The sequence below is a fragment of the Haemaphysalis longicornis genome, unplaced genomic scaffold (genome assembly GCF_048455015.1).
Source record: "Haemaphysalis longicornis isolate Haplotype H1 unplaced genomic scaffold, Haemaphysalis longicornis Haplotype H1 scaffold_2, whole genome shotgun sequence".
Classification (NCBI taxonomy): domain Eukaryota; kingdom Metazoa; phylum Arthropoda; class Arachnida; order Ixodida; family Ixodidae; genus Haemaphysalis; species Haemaphysalis longicornis.
In genome coordinates, this window is record NW_027526295.1 from 254734119 (window position 1) to 254748282 (window position 14164).

At 46.8% G+C, this 14164-nt stretch overlaps 1 protein-coding gene across 2 annotated transcripts in view; it reads right to left on the reverse strand.

Annotated features, from left to right (window-relative positions):
* Positions 1 to 245: 245 nt before the first annotated feature.
* Positions 246 to 14164, reverse strand: part of LOC144167749 (chitinase-3-like protein 1) — a 64565-nt gene continuing 50646 nt past the window's right edge. The window contains exons 6-10 of one of the 2 annotated variants that reach the window (XM_077696932.1): positions 13125 to 13304; positions 7644 to 7853; positions 5437 to 5508; positions 4663 to 4785; positions 246 to 416 (exon numbers count right to left, since the gene is read on the reverse strand). In XM_077696932.1, the coding sequence (XP_077553058.1) occupies positions 7836 to 7853; positions 13125 to 13304 (198 nt within the window). In that variant the 3' untranslated portion in view covers positions 246 to 416; positions 4663 to 4785; positions 5437 to 5508; positions 7644 to 7835. The remainder of the gene's footprint in view (positions 417 to 4662; positions 4786 to 5436; positions 5509 to 7643; positions 7854 to 13124; positions 13305 to 14164) is intronic. The other variant, XM_077696933.1, reaches the window with a different exon arrangement.

A 14164-nucleotide genomic window follows, 5' to 3' on the forward strand; every position in this document is an offset into this window, starting at 1 on the left:
GAGAATTTGTCTTAACCGAGTTCGTCTTAACTGGAGTTCACTATGCCTTTGTCTTAGTCTATTTTAAATTAATGGACGATTGGTTTTCTGGGGCAACTTTTGTTTTTATGTTTTTTGTTTTATGCTGCATGCAAATTGGTATGCTGTGTTTAGCAGTATATATCGCAGTATTTTTATGTCACAATGGACGTTGGCTCCTTAAAAAATAAAATAAAATAAAATTTTATTTTGTTACATATTTGCTCTTGTTTCTTCTTTGAGGGACGGCATCAGCTTATGCCTGTTTCATTGAGGAGCAGTCTGCGGATCAGTCTGTGAATGGGGTAAGGACCACCTCCACAGGTGTCGTTGACATCGTCGAAATTAAGATTGTAGGTCATTACACCCCCTATGCCTTGAGAAACAGTCCAGTTAACCTGCAGCGTAAAAAAACAGGTGTTACAGTTTATTAAAAGAAGATCTCCTTTGCGAATCCGCTACAAAATGTTAAGCGTTTGATAGAGATGTATTGACCTCGTGACTCCGAAATGTTTACATATTTGGCTTCCTCAAACACGGAATTGAAACAACATAACCGCGAGAATGTTTAATCCTGAAGTTTTTGACACTGCGTTTTTCTGACTAACACCGCCCAATAAGGCGTGTTTTGTCAATATTCGCCCCGATATCGAACACAGCCGGCCCCTGGCGGCAGAGAGACGAACCCCTCCGAGTGTGGATGCCGCTCTCGCGTCGGCTGCTCGTTCACGTTGCGCACGACGCAGGATGTGCGCTGAGCACGATAAAAAAAAAAAAAAAAAAAAAAACGAATACGCGTACTTGTCTCGCCGTAAGCAACAAAGTTACCTCTGCGTGTTCACTTCATCTAGGAAAGCAATGATGAGATGCCATTGCGGAAAAACGTGCCAGTTCAGTTCCACGAAACATTGTCGCCGTGGTCATCGCTTGAGCGTGAAGCGTGTCAATGGCATCGTTTCGACAGTTTGCACACATTTTACCCATGAGTGCCGTCGTATGCCGTCTTGTGAACGTCAAATGGTGCTTTGTTGAAGGTGGCCTGGAGGTTACGTAACTTTATGTTAACTACATGAAACGGGCAAGAGACGACTTTACCCATGAATATCCGTACATAGCATTCTTTTCTTTTAGAAATAAGAAACAAAACAAAATCAATTATTCTGCACAGAACCTGTGCGCTATGGCCAGCCCATAAATTTACGAGAAAGTATTTCGCATATGCTAGAGAGCCTATGTCAGGAAATTCTCCGCGTTCCTATTTCAAAATTAAATACTGTTTTTGTACAGTCGTTGCTGTCACTGTTCAACATTCTTGAAAATTTTATACAGAATTTGATGTATACTTCCTGCTGATGTGCCAGAGTGTATCTGGTGGATCTTTCCGCGAAATTGAGCAGTTGTGAGTTTGCGTCTGTCCTGTTGCCTTTCGTGTCTCATTTTCACATATCCCAGTTTTGACTCACGACAGGAATCATTTCGCGGAAATACGTGTTTTGCTCAGCATAACCGTGTGCTTCATAAAGTCAGGTCTTAACCCTTTAAAGGAGCCATGAAGAGAAAATACAACTTCGTTTAATTTGAAAGAACTAGGATTCAGTATGTCACTCAGTTTCATTAGAGCCGCAAAACATGTTTTTTAACGAAAAAAAAGCAAGAAGTATTTAAAAACTTTCAAATTTGGCGCCACAGTGACGTGTTATGAGCAAGAATGACGTCGTATGGGCCCACAATAAAACATAATTCTCAGTGCCTTAACTGCACGTTAGCGTTCAAGTGATCCGGTCAAATGGAACTAGAGGACGGATTACAGACGTCCAATCATGTGTCGTCGCGACAGGTCAGTTAGGCGGCCGCCAATCGCACAAACAAGGTTCCGTGACGTCATAGAAAAGTTGCGGGAAATTGGCTAGGGGGTCGCGACTGCTTCAAACGTTTTCCTTAATATCTCCGTTATTTTTTCGAAGATTGCGATGATATTGGGATCATTGTTATCGGGACTAAGCAGTCTTTCTAATAAACCCAACTTGTATTTTGTCTTAATGGCTCCTTTAAAAGGACACTCTGGTGAATTTGTCAAGCTTCTGTTTTCACTTTCACTGCGTAGACTGGCTCAAATAAACACACTTTTCATCGTTTATCCGTGCGATAAGGTGGTATTTATTTTATAGAACCCAAAAGGAGAAAAACTACCTTGCGCAATTTGCGGCGGCCGCACCAACTAACAGCAGTGACGGCAACACAAGGTGCTACGTGAGTGGACGATGTCCAAGATTAGCATTCAAACCAGTTTCAGTTTCGGTTCTGTAAAACATGCTTGACATCCGACGGCATCGTTGGATGAGCATGATCGCAATTTCAGTAGTCGGCATACCCCACTTCTGCCGTGTTGTCGGCTGCAAAATGCGTCAGATAAGCCTACCAGCACGGCTTGTAATCGTAACAATCACTAGCCGAGGTGTACGCAGTGAATGAGCGCCCTCCGCGCCACCGGAGACGCTCAAATGCGATGCGCTTTTCCCCCACCTTTGGAGTTTGCCTGGCTCGTGCCAGTATCGTAAGAGGCGTGTTCGCACCACGCGAAGGGCCGGCTGATCCGGGACTGTGCCCAAAAGCACTCGTTGCTTATGGCAACGACACGCCAATGAGAACTCGCCAGCGCGAGTGTCAGTATTCACGCGTTCTGCGAACGCGCTCTAGGAGCAATGAACCTTACTGCGAAAAAATGCTGAAATAAGTATAGAAAGCATTGCCGAAAAATAAATCAACTTCACAAAAAAACATGCACTATAGGGGATTGCGACTTGCAAAGCAACATACCTAGGGCGCCAAACCACTCGGCTATAAGCCAACGATGACAGCGGCGGAAATATAAAGTATATAATGTGTAGGAAGTTTACATTTTAATTTAGTTTTAGCAGTTCAAGCAGCTTAGATGACTATTTCTTGTATAGTGCTCATGCCGTAATCGTCTCCCAAATGCCCACAATATCCCATGTCGAGCGACTGTATTCCTTAGACGGAAAAGCCTTCGCAGATGTGTGTTCGTGCTGTTGAGCGCTGTGCTAGTTCGCGCAGAACAAAAAGTGCTTTCCGCGCCCTGGTTTTACGCTGTACGATAAAAGTATCGGTTGATTTTAATTCTTTAGTACCTATATTAACTTCGCTGACCCTTCTCCCGGCTTCAATTGTCCTTAGATATGCGTATTAGCGTACCAGTCAGCGAAGCGTCGCATGTGCGCTTGTGAGGAGCGACTTGGACTTAGTTGATACAGTGTACAAACTAAGAAACTAAAGGCACATTCTTACTTGCACAAACGTGTCGTGGCATATTTTCAACTGAGCGAACGAATTGCGACGACCAACCAGCAGCCGCCGGCTAAACGCAGGGCCGACTGATTCTGCCGGAGGGTCGGTGAGCCGTGCAGTAGCGCAGTCAAGCCAAGCCATTTCGTTTTGCTGCCCGCTTGTCACACCAAAGAAACGGAGGCCATTCCGTTATCCAGGATAGACCCAGCTAGGACTTTCCGCAAACTTGCCCGGACGACCCCGATAGCCAAATGGACTATCCCAGAGTTCACGAACGCTCGTATTATACCCTGGTTCAACATCTTCAGCGTTCTCTTCTATTAGGCCTCCCATGGTCTGATGCAACCGTTCTTTGTCGTCTCGGGCTGGAAAGTCGCATTCACGAATGCTATCTCCTATTTTATCTGAATGGCAGACAGTCAGGCGTTTGAAGTCGGTGACGCACCGAAGACCCTACGCCATGTGTTTTGTGAGTGTGCATGTTTTTCATCGGAAAGAAGGTCGCTCTCCTCAACTCAATAGAAGCTAAATTCTCAGCGGCCGTTCCCTGAGGAGAAAATCCTGGGCCACTGGCTTTCTCCTTCACCTACGCACAAGGCGACAAAAGCGCTCCTGCGTTTTCTAAAAACGACAAACTTGTGCAGAAGACTGCAGCGCAAAAGACTACGCTCTATGAACTCACTGAGCTATTTTGCCTATAGGGTCATAACGCTGGGCATACCTCTTTACGCTCTGTCCTTACCTTTCTCTTTTCTTCTGTTTTCCTCTTTTTACCACTGTTCCCCTTTCTGTGAAGGAAAGTTTGACATCCACCTAAGTGCAGCCATACGGCTACAAAGGAAAGCTATACAGCTTTCTCAGAAACTTCCCTTTCCCACGTGTAGGATAGCAAATTAGGCCATAGTCTGGTTAAAATTCCTGCCATTCTTTTACCTTCGTTCTTCCTGAATGACACACCGTTTGATGAACTACTATAATGTCCACAAAAAGACTACAGCGTCTGCGCATCCCCGCTTCTATCCCCTCCTTTTCGCCTTCCCTCTCTTTTATCCCCTGAACTCATTCCCCCAGTGCAGGGTAGCAAACCGGGCTGCCCGGTTTGCTAACCTGTGAAAAGCGAACAAAAGGGCCGAGAGGTTATCCAGGCGTACAGTCTACGCCTGGATAACCTCTCGGCCTTGCCGTTCGCTTTTCACCTCCTCCACTTATGTAAATAAATTTTGGGCTTCTGCTTGACAATTATCAGTGCGCTTAATGCTGTACCCAAACTCTCATCGGATTCATCAATCAGAATAGTTGTTCTGCATTCACAGCAAAGTAGTTAAGCCGGGAGCTAACCTTGGCAGTGATCGCTCTTTCTGCGTTGTATGCAACCCAGGTGTAGTTGTTGTATGCATACGGAGCCTCGCTTTCTTTGTCGTACACAGATACCGTGCAGTTGTCCTTGAGGAACCGGCACACCTGTTCAAAGAAAACATGAACATCATTTAATGCTCGGATGCACTGAAACACGTTAAAAGAAATAGGTTGGGCTGCATTGTTTCGATAACTAAGTTTAATTGCTCTTCTTACCAAACAAAGACAACTACAGTTGGGCACGTTAAGCAATGTATAAGTGAAAGTTGAACGCGCACGGCATAATCTAAGGATTAGAATAGAGGATACGCAAATAAAAGCCCAACAAAAAACAAATAGGAGTGATCTGTCGCAGATTTGTTATAATTTCGTAAACACGGACCTGTTTTGGGGGGTTTGTACAGATACCTTGCTTACAAATGTTCTTTGTGTTCCACTGAGGCACATTTGTTTGCTTTAGATGCTTCTTTTGAAACACATTCCTGTCTTTCATACGGTTGTTTTGAGACATCGCTCTTGGGAGCACGCGCTTTGGTTCAAGCCTCTTTTTTCCAAAAACACCGACTCAAAGAGCACGCCATGCACTGCCCTCATTCGCGCACGGTGCGCTTTTGCTCCTCCGCGCGCCGTCAGTGGCGGGGTGTGACGACGTGGGACGATGATGTCACGCTCACGCCGCCACGGTGGCTTCACCCGTCATGGCAAGCCGATACGGCGGGTACGAGCTTTCCAGTGCCTGCGCAGGAAAAGGAATACCTGGGCATATTGCAGTATCTTGCAAATGAGAGGGCGGCAGCAGCTTGGGTGACTTCCCAGGCGTCATCAACGCTGAAGACAAGCAAAGCGTGTATGAGTCTTTGTATGCACACAATGGCATGAAGTAGGCTTAGTAGAACGCGTTGCAACGGGTGATGGAATGATATTGATGGCGACATAAAAGACGAGAAGCGCAGAAGTTGACCACTTTTGGCTGTGGTGGAACAATACTTCCCCAGCACTCTTAGGACTGATCAGGCGTGGTTGCTCCTCGGGGTGCAGCATGGTCAGTGCTCATTCCCATTGACACCATTGAGCGGATGAGGAGGGGACGGTATCGGGTTATTACGGAATAGTATGTGAACAGAACGGTATAAACAGTATTAGCGGGAACAGTATGAGAACAGTATGGGAATACTGTGTAGAACAGTATGAGGCGGGCAGTTGTGTCCAATGATGGCGGGGGCCGAGGATAAGGTGGTGGGGGAGATGTATGAGAGTACGCTGAAGTTGAAATAACTGCCGGTCTGAAGTCTGCGCCACGTTCGGGGGACGCATGGGAAAATGGAAAATGGACAGTAGAGGCGAGTGTGGCGATAATGAGAAAGTAGATCACTATATACGTGGCTGTATTTGTACAAACTAAACAAAAAATCAGAGACGATCACCTTAAGGTGATTTAGCTACAGCTACAGCTCTTGACGTGCGCTATACGATTGCAATGCTTCTCTTAGGACAATATCATTGCCCGTTCTATTGGTTATGGTGTGTTCGTCCCTTGCAGATCTTAGTTCTCTCCATTTAGGCATGAACCAGTATATGCCCCTCTATTACGAAGAACCCAAGGCACTGCATTTGTTCGTGATTCTGCTGAGCTTGTGGATGATGGAATACAAGCGAAAAATACCCTAAAAAAATTAAAGCCGTTCCACTCAATGTGAAAGCTGTCGGAAGTGCAGAGCAGTGATTCGCCATAATGGGCTGTACTGCCGTTATTCGCTTACTGCTATCACCCAATGCAATTCAAATTTTCCGCCTTCGCAATGCTCGCGCGCCCCCTACCTGAAATTGCGCCAGCGGGAGTGCTGTTCTCTTTGTGCTTTTCTCCCCGCACGTGCCGGCGTTGCACTGCCACATTTTGCGTTTACTATCGTCAAAACCAGCCCGACAGTCGTCCTTAACTAAAGAAACGCGTTAATCACGTATATTTTCCCTCAAATGTACCTATAGTTTTCTTTGCGCTAAACAACGGGAAGATGTATGACAAGCACCAGCGTTTCACGAATTTCGAACGCTTATGACTATATGAACTGCTTGGTTTTCGAAGCCCCTCCGTTATGCCGTGACGACAGCCGCTACGACGGAACGCCGTGTGGCTCTACTTGGTTCCAGCGAGTGAGCTACAATGACAAGGCGAACCCCTAAAGTGCCCTGCTCTTAAAAGAAAGCGCTGCCATTGTCGATGGCATCCTCCTCCTTAGTGCAGCACCTGTGGCAGCTGCTAATGAAACGTGGCTGCCTGCTGGCCCAGCTGTGGCTGATGCGGGACGCTTTCCTGCTCGGCCGAGCAGAGCTCATCCTGCACTTCTCCCAACTGGCCGAGCCCCTGCTGGCGCTGTCGTACGGCGGAGACGCGCATGAATCGAGGCACCATACTACAGCGTTTATAGAACCACGTTGCCCTACTCCACGAGCGTTACAAGCAGAACGCGAACCTATCTAGTGAAACGTTTCGTTACTGTTGCCCTTTGATTTCTTAAAATGCCTCCAGGGGATATACAGTCAAACCCGGTTATAGAGAATATGCACGATTAGTTCGATGTATCCAATAGTTCGAAATGGCCGAACCCACGTATAACAAGTTTTTTGTTACGAGTTCGCAATACGCGGGACCCTCTCACCACCCCACTCCTCCTGCCATCCCCGCATGCAGAAACGAACACAACAAAGTATGCCATTACCCTACACAAAACTGTCTATTTATTGCAAGCAATAAAGATACTTTCCTCTGTAACTACCTACTTTTCCAAAGAAGCAGTGATTCTTGTTTCTACTTTAGTTTTGGCGGTGTCAACTAGCCCAGCATTCTCTAGATGATACATTATTTGCATCAGTTGCAGTCCGTGTCCTTCAATATCGAAGCAATATTGGTGGAGCACATTGACTGCCGAAAGCGCTTCATTAAGCATCGGATGGCTTTCACTCACGACATCCTCCGCCTCTTAGGTGCCTCGAGCAGGGCCAGCAGCCATGACATCGGTGATGGTGTCGGCGCCCGAGGGGCTCGCAGTGAAGGCAACGTCGTCGTCGACACTCAGGCAATCCTCGAAGGGCACTCCTTTCAGCACAACATCGGGAACGTTGGGGAGCTGTTTTCACAGCTCATCGATGCTTCCATCTTAGTCCGGACTCGCTGACTGGGAGGGTTTAATCGGGAGTCAGGCACGTCGGAAACAGTTACAAAAAGTGGCGGGAGTGACGTCGCTTCATGGGAGGCTCAACATCTCCATCGCATCCAATCAACATCTCAATCGCCTCTCTGAGACCATGCATTTTGTCGGCAATTGTAGGCGCCCCGAGTTCGATATATCAGTTGTGAACTTCGTTATAAGGAATATGTTACGCGTGCATTTTCGTAACTGATCTTTCTTTGTTCGATATATAGCATAATTCGCTCTATCCGGGTTCGTTATAATCGGGTTTGACTGTAGTAGCGGGGGTAACAGCAGGCGACGGAGTGAATTTTTTTCTGCAGTTAATATTATTTCATTAGCTGTCGCAAAAACCAGCATCCATAAATTTGAATAAAGGAACACTGCAAATATCACTTATGTATTGATTTTGAAGTCTTGTTCTTGTTCAACAATGTTGAAAAGTATGAATATTGACACCGGACTTAGATGTTTAGATTTGGCTGTGGGTATATAAGAACTTTGCGCAGCTTGCGTTTCACTTTGGCCGGATGGCTGAATCGAGTCAGACAGACCGATAGACATACATACAGACCGAAATTTTTGCGTTTAAGGAGCCCAAGAAAAACTATCGTCTTTAAAAGTACACGCAAGAGAAGAGACAATATACAATACAAATGGAGGAGGGAAAGAAACTGCACAATGAAAAACACGATAAAAATATAATGGTAGCTAGTAGTGTTTGTAAACTCTAAGGGGCGTTAAGGCTAAAGGTAGAGTTACATTTTGAAACTAATCAAATCCTACAATATGAGCGATTCTAGAAACAGCTTAAGGGCAAGAAACGAACGCCGTCGCTGACTTGGTGTTGACCATGTTCTGAGAACTTTGGAAAGGTTAAACGGCCTATTGTCTAAGACATGAGCACAATTTTAAAATGCCCCCTCGCAGCGGCATGACGGGGACATTCTAAAATGACATGAGCAATAGTTTCATCAGGATGACTACATAAACAGCATGCACTTTGAACTTTGCCAATTTTGTGCAGAAAATGTTTTGTGTAAGCAGTGCCAATACGCAGGCGGTGTAGAAGCGTCTTGAAGCCTCTGGATGTGGGTATTAGAATTTTGAACCGCAATAATGGTTCAACGTCAAAGAGCAGGCTGCTTTGTGACCATCCGTCAAACCGCGTAGAGTGACAAAGGCTGCCACAAGCTCTCGTTAAAAGATGTCGCAAGTCTGGAATGTACAAGGGGCAAGTTGCCTGTGGTTGCAAATTGATGCGCTTGGCGAGCTGTGACACCTCCGCTGCGTTTCCGGGAATGTTGCAGTGGCCAGGAATTCACTGAAAAACAATATGATGCACCTCAGAGGCTGTAGTGAATACGTTTAAAGTTTCATTACTAATGAATCATTCAAAGCGCTGCTAGTGTGTTTCATAGATGCTAGCACTGCTGGGGGGTCGGAGAGGACCAACCAGTTTTGAGGAACTGCTACACCGCCACTATTTTTTTTTACCGTTATGTGCTAATGGATTGCTAACTTCCAACTATGTCTTTTTATATGCTCGCTATTTATGGTGTAGAAGCATAGGACGTCCCGTCCCCTGTTTCCTACCTTGGAACCTCTTCTTGTATACTTACATTGTGTAATCGCACATTATTGCATTTTTTGAAATAAACTTTGAAACTTTGAAAATTTGAACCGCAGTGCCAACAGAAAAGCGTAAAGTTCCGCCGCATATGACGAAGTATAATGGGACAGTCTAATTTTGTGTTCGTAATGTAATGTCGGTATAACAAACGCTGACATAGAGGAATTTACTAGGAAAGACCCATCGGTGAAACCGGGGTAGTGCATGTATATTTGACAAACAGCCAGTTGCTGCGCGGTGACTGCAGGTAAACCCCTTTTTGATATAGACCCTGCACAAACAACTAAATAATAGGACTTGAAAGAAGCCACGGAGGATATGCAGGGTTACCTGGCCAAACCTTATACACAGGTAAAATGTTTCTATTGCCTTCAGGCGTCCTCTACATCCTACGACCTTTTCTTTCTTTCTGAAAGGAATAAACTTTATTCGTAGTGACCATTGGGCGCAGCCCAGCTGTCACTTCGGCTTCACATTCCACTACGGATTTTTGAACCCGGGGGGCAGAGCCGACCAACGCCACCTCCTGTTGGTCAATATAGGGGATAGTGTCGTCAATACTGTGGAGGATAGTGTCGTCATCTCCGCAGAGGGGTATATTGGTAATGGGTACTGGTCAGGGTATAGGCGATGGTGTTTGCGACACGGAAGGGTGTTAGTTTGAAGAAGCCGGTAGAAGCGTTCTTGCATTGTAGCAAGTGAGTGGTAGGAGAGGGTATCTGGTAGTGCACGGTGATAGCCGTGTACGTATTAAGGCTATCTCGAGTGTATTGCGCCTCATGGTTAGTGGTAACAGGAGGGCTCGCTGGGGCAGTAAAATTTCTACCTCCTATGTGGGCCGCCTCATTACCTCCTAAACCGGTGTAGGCAGGTGTCGACAGCTGCTCCACGGACGTTTTGCGGGAATTGCGCTGAAGAATTTTGTAATCTTTGGCTGATGTCCGCCTTCGGGCGAAGTTCCCGCCTCCACCGCAGTAGGTAAGTGGGTGCGGATGGTGAGCTAGGGGAAGGGGGGGGGGGATTTATCAGCGTTAATGACCGTCAGGACATATGCTGTGTTGTTTTGAGTAGCTAGCGGTATCGACATAGTGGCCTGTGGATTTGATGCGACATTGTCTCCCCAGGTAACGTGCGCAATATTCCCTACGAGCGACGTGGTTTGTGGGGTGTATGTTGCGGGGTAGTGGCCGGGTTAGGATAGCGTGTTGAATGAGAGGGGGAATCGGTAGGGTATAATTGGTGAAGATGAGGATGTGAATGTACCCGACGTGGTGGCTCAGTGGCTAAGTCGTTGCGCTGCTGAGCACGAGGTCGCGGGCTCGATTTCCGGCCGCGGAGGCCGCTTTCCTGACGGAGGCGACAAGCAAAAACGTCCGTTTGTACAAGATTTCGGCGCACGTTAAAGATCCCCAGGTGATCAAAATTATTCCGGAGCCCTCCACTACGGCACGCCTCATAGCCTGCGCTGCGTCGGTGCGTTAAAACCCTGCAATCAGAATCAGAGGATGTGAATGTGCAATCGGCAAATAATTGTCAGCTCCGCAGCGGGCGGGAGTATTGATTCATAAGGAGGGCCTCAATAAGTTCTTCAGGGGTATTGCGGATACCAAGTCTACTCTGGAAAGGAGAACGCTGTGAGGTACCCGCAGGGAGATTCTGTAAACTTCAGGCAACAGGTGGTTTACTGTCTAAAGTTACTTTGCTGCACGGGTGGAACTGCGGTACGTGATTACTCGAGTAGGTGAGTCGACTGATAATGAAAGCTTGAATGAAGTGTAGGCGTTCTGCCTCCTTGAGGCCCTGACGCCCGTTTAGGGCGAAGGGGGGGGGGCGATGCATCGGAGAAGACTAATGGTTTGAGTGATTTGGGTGTTTAGTTTGAGGTATTTGGAGTATTGTATTGTATGGTATTGCATTGTATTGGAGTATTGTATTGTATTGTATTGTATTGAAAGCCCTAGCACTTCTGTCCTGGGTACCTTATACGGATTTTGATCTGTCTCAGAGTTATAGTGATGGTAGGAGGGTTCGGGGGTGTACCGTGAGGCGGTTGGCGAATGAGAAAATCCGGTTTCGCCGTGGAACAAGTGAGCTCCGTTTGAGTCGCGGAATCGAGGACCATTTTTGCACCGGTTCACAAAGTACTCGCGCTAAAACACGGAAAATAGACGTGAAGCCGCTGCAGACGCTCCCATAGCTTAAGGTGCAGGAAATAAAAGTGGAAACCTTACGCGGAAGCATTTAACCCTCGGTTTTTTAGCCAGACTCCTCAACGCACATGGTTTTGTGTCATTGTTAGCGAGCACGACTGATCTTGGTTTCAGCTCATCCGATGCATTTTGACCTGTCTTGCTTTCAGGGTGATGTTTATACAAGTATTCCCTTCCTTGCCTGGACCAAATGCCCCTTAACGTCTGTTTTTGCCTTATTCCACTTTTTTGAGCCTGCTACAGACATCGATTCGTTTGTAGGGTCACTGAGATAGTGGAGACTTTTCCCGGCGCCTGGAAGTTTTCGGGAACGTGTGCGCCTTTTCTCCGGGAGTAGTGACGTCATCTCGGCCATCATGGTTCGGAATGGGTTGAACAAATTCAGGTATGATGGAGTCATCTCTATGAGTAGCTGGTTGGTCCTTGATTCCAATACTTTTAACTCTAAAATTTGTTCAAGAGCTGATATCACGTCTGGCTGCTCGGTGCAAGCATGCAATTCTATGACGTTTATGGAATGAACTCTTGCGAATTCCTTCACTACTTTTTGCCGGGTCTAAGTCGGGTCTCGATTGCTTTCAGACGAGGCCGTAAGCATTCAATGCTTCCAGTCAACACATCCAAATAAATGTCCCATGCAATTAGAACAGCAATTTGCCTTACCAACACATCAGGCTTTTTGTTTTGATGGGTTGTCTTCTCGGAAAGAACCCATCACTGTTTCTTCTTTCAACGGAATGGTCGAGTTCGAAATCTATTTCCCTCCAAGCGCTCTAATGAAAACAGTAGAGTTGGTCGTCAGGCTGTGCAGGTGTACTTGCACTTTATTGATTGTCTGTCGGATCTATCTTTCCCCTCAAGCTCCTGAAGGTCCCTGGTTCGGTCCCGCATTTTCGCACCAAGTTGTGGGAATCTAGGCTCTAGGGAGAAAGACCTCCGTACAGAGAGAAACGACCGTGGAAACCGCAAGCTTTAGTTGCGACTGAGAAGGATGAAGCAGCTGAAGCGATCCGCCCACGTGATGATCGGCACTCATGATGATGATGTTATCGGAGCAGCAGTGATGATCGCAAGTAAAGCTTCTACGCGCGGGATTTTAACGCTTTCGCGTCCCTACGCGTAGGCCAGTCTTAAGTGTTTCTGCCGAATTTTTAATTTTCAAGCAAAGAAACCATCGTTTGTCGTCTAACCAAACCTGCAAGAGCGGTAAACAGTGCGGTCTTTCAGCTAGAACAAAAGGTTATTGAGGCTTTAGCAAACTTGGCAGCATCTTGCGCATCGTATCCAAAGCTATAAAAACACCATTAGAGGGACAAGCAACTTCAATCCCAAGTTTTACGGAAATTCGGAGCCACCACCAAGTGTCGCGAATTCGGTCCGAAAAATCGTGCTTTCGGCAAAAATGGCGCTTACCCATTCGTACTCTACCATGCCGTTGGTGTTATTACGACCGGGTCCAGGTCCCGTGACAGGTGCGTAGAAGTCGTGCATGTTCGGATCAGCTAGTGTAAACGTGCGTCCGAACAGTGGCAGGCCCACATTAAGCTTGCTTTTATTCAGTCCCAGCTGGATTAAGTAATTGGCAGACCAGGCCTGAACAAGAAAGTAAGTAGAAAGAAAATTAAATAGAGTGAGAAGGACGAGGGTGCACATGAAGTGGGAGTGAGTGACGCTACTTCCGTGAAAATGGCTCACGCTGTGCAATAATTAATCTTCACGATTTCCTTTCTTGTTGTGGTTCAGCACTGTTGGGTTTATTTTATATTCTACTGCAACATTTTTTGAGTTATGGACACATCATTTCCACAACTCGGCTGCGCCTACCTTCCCCAATTTTCATCTCCACATGTTTGGTCGTGTGGTCTCCTTTGATCACTAAAGGACCAGAACAACAATAGTCGGGCGTGACAATATCGCACATTGTAGGCCATAGTCGCTGAATGTCCAACGTCATTTTCCTCGGCGCTGGCACCTATAGGTGGTTTTCATAGAAACGTTTAGCTCTCGATTTCGTCGCTTGGCATCACTGGAATCGGCCACAGAGATGGCCGATGCGCCACGGACATGGCGCGGCTTGTGCCACTGCTCCCGCGCGCTAAAAAAAAAAAAAGAATGAGCGGCGTGCGTCGTCTGCTCCGTTCCAACCCGATTCGCAGCGGTGGCGTCAACAAAGGTGTTATTAATCGCACTCACATTGGACTCGGGGCATTACTTTGCGTTCGGTGCGGTAGAGTTTCAAACGCCCGACGGAAATCATGTGCTTAGCACGGGCAAGTACCGCCATACCGCGGAGCCCGACGTAACCAGTGACGGCGCACTCACATGGTTTCCTGCATGCGCGCCTCGCTAGTGAATACCAGCTATAGAAGAAGGAAGTTGTTTCACGGGCAGGGGCCCTATTCTCGACTGCACAAATTGCCGGCAATTCAGGCAATTTTCCGGAAGTCTTTTCT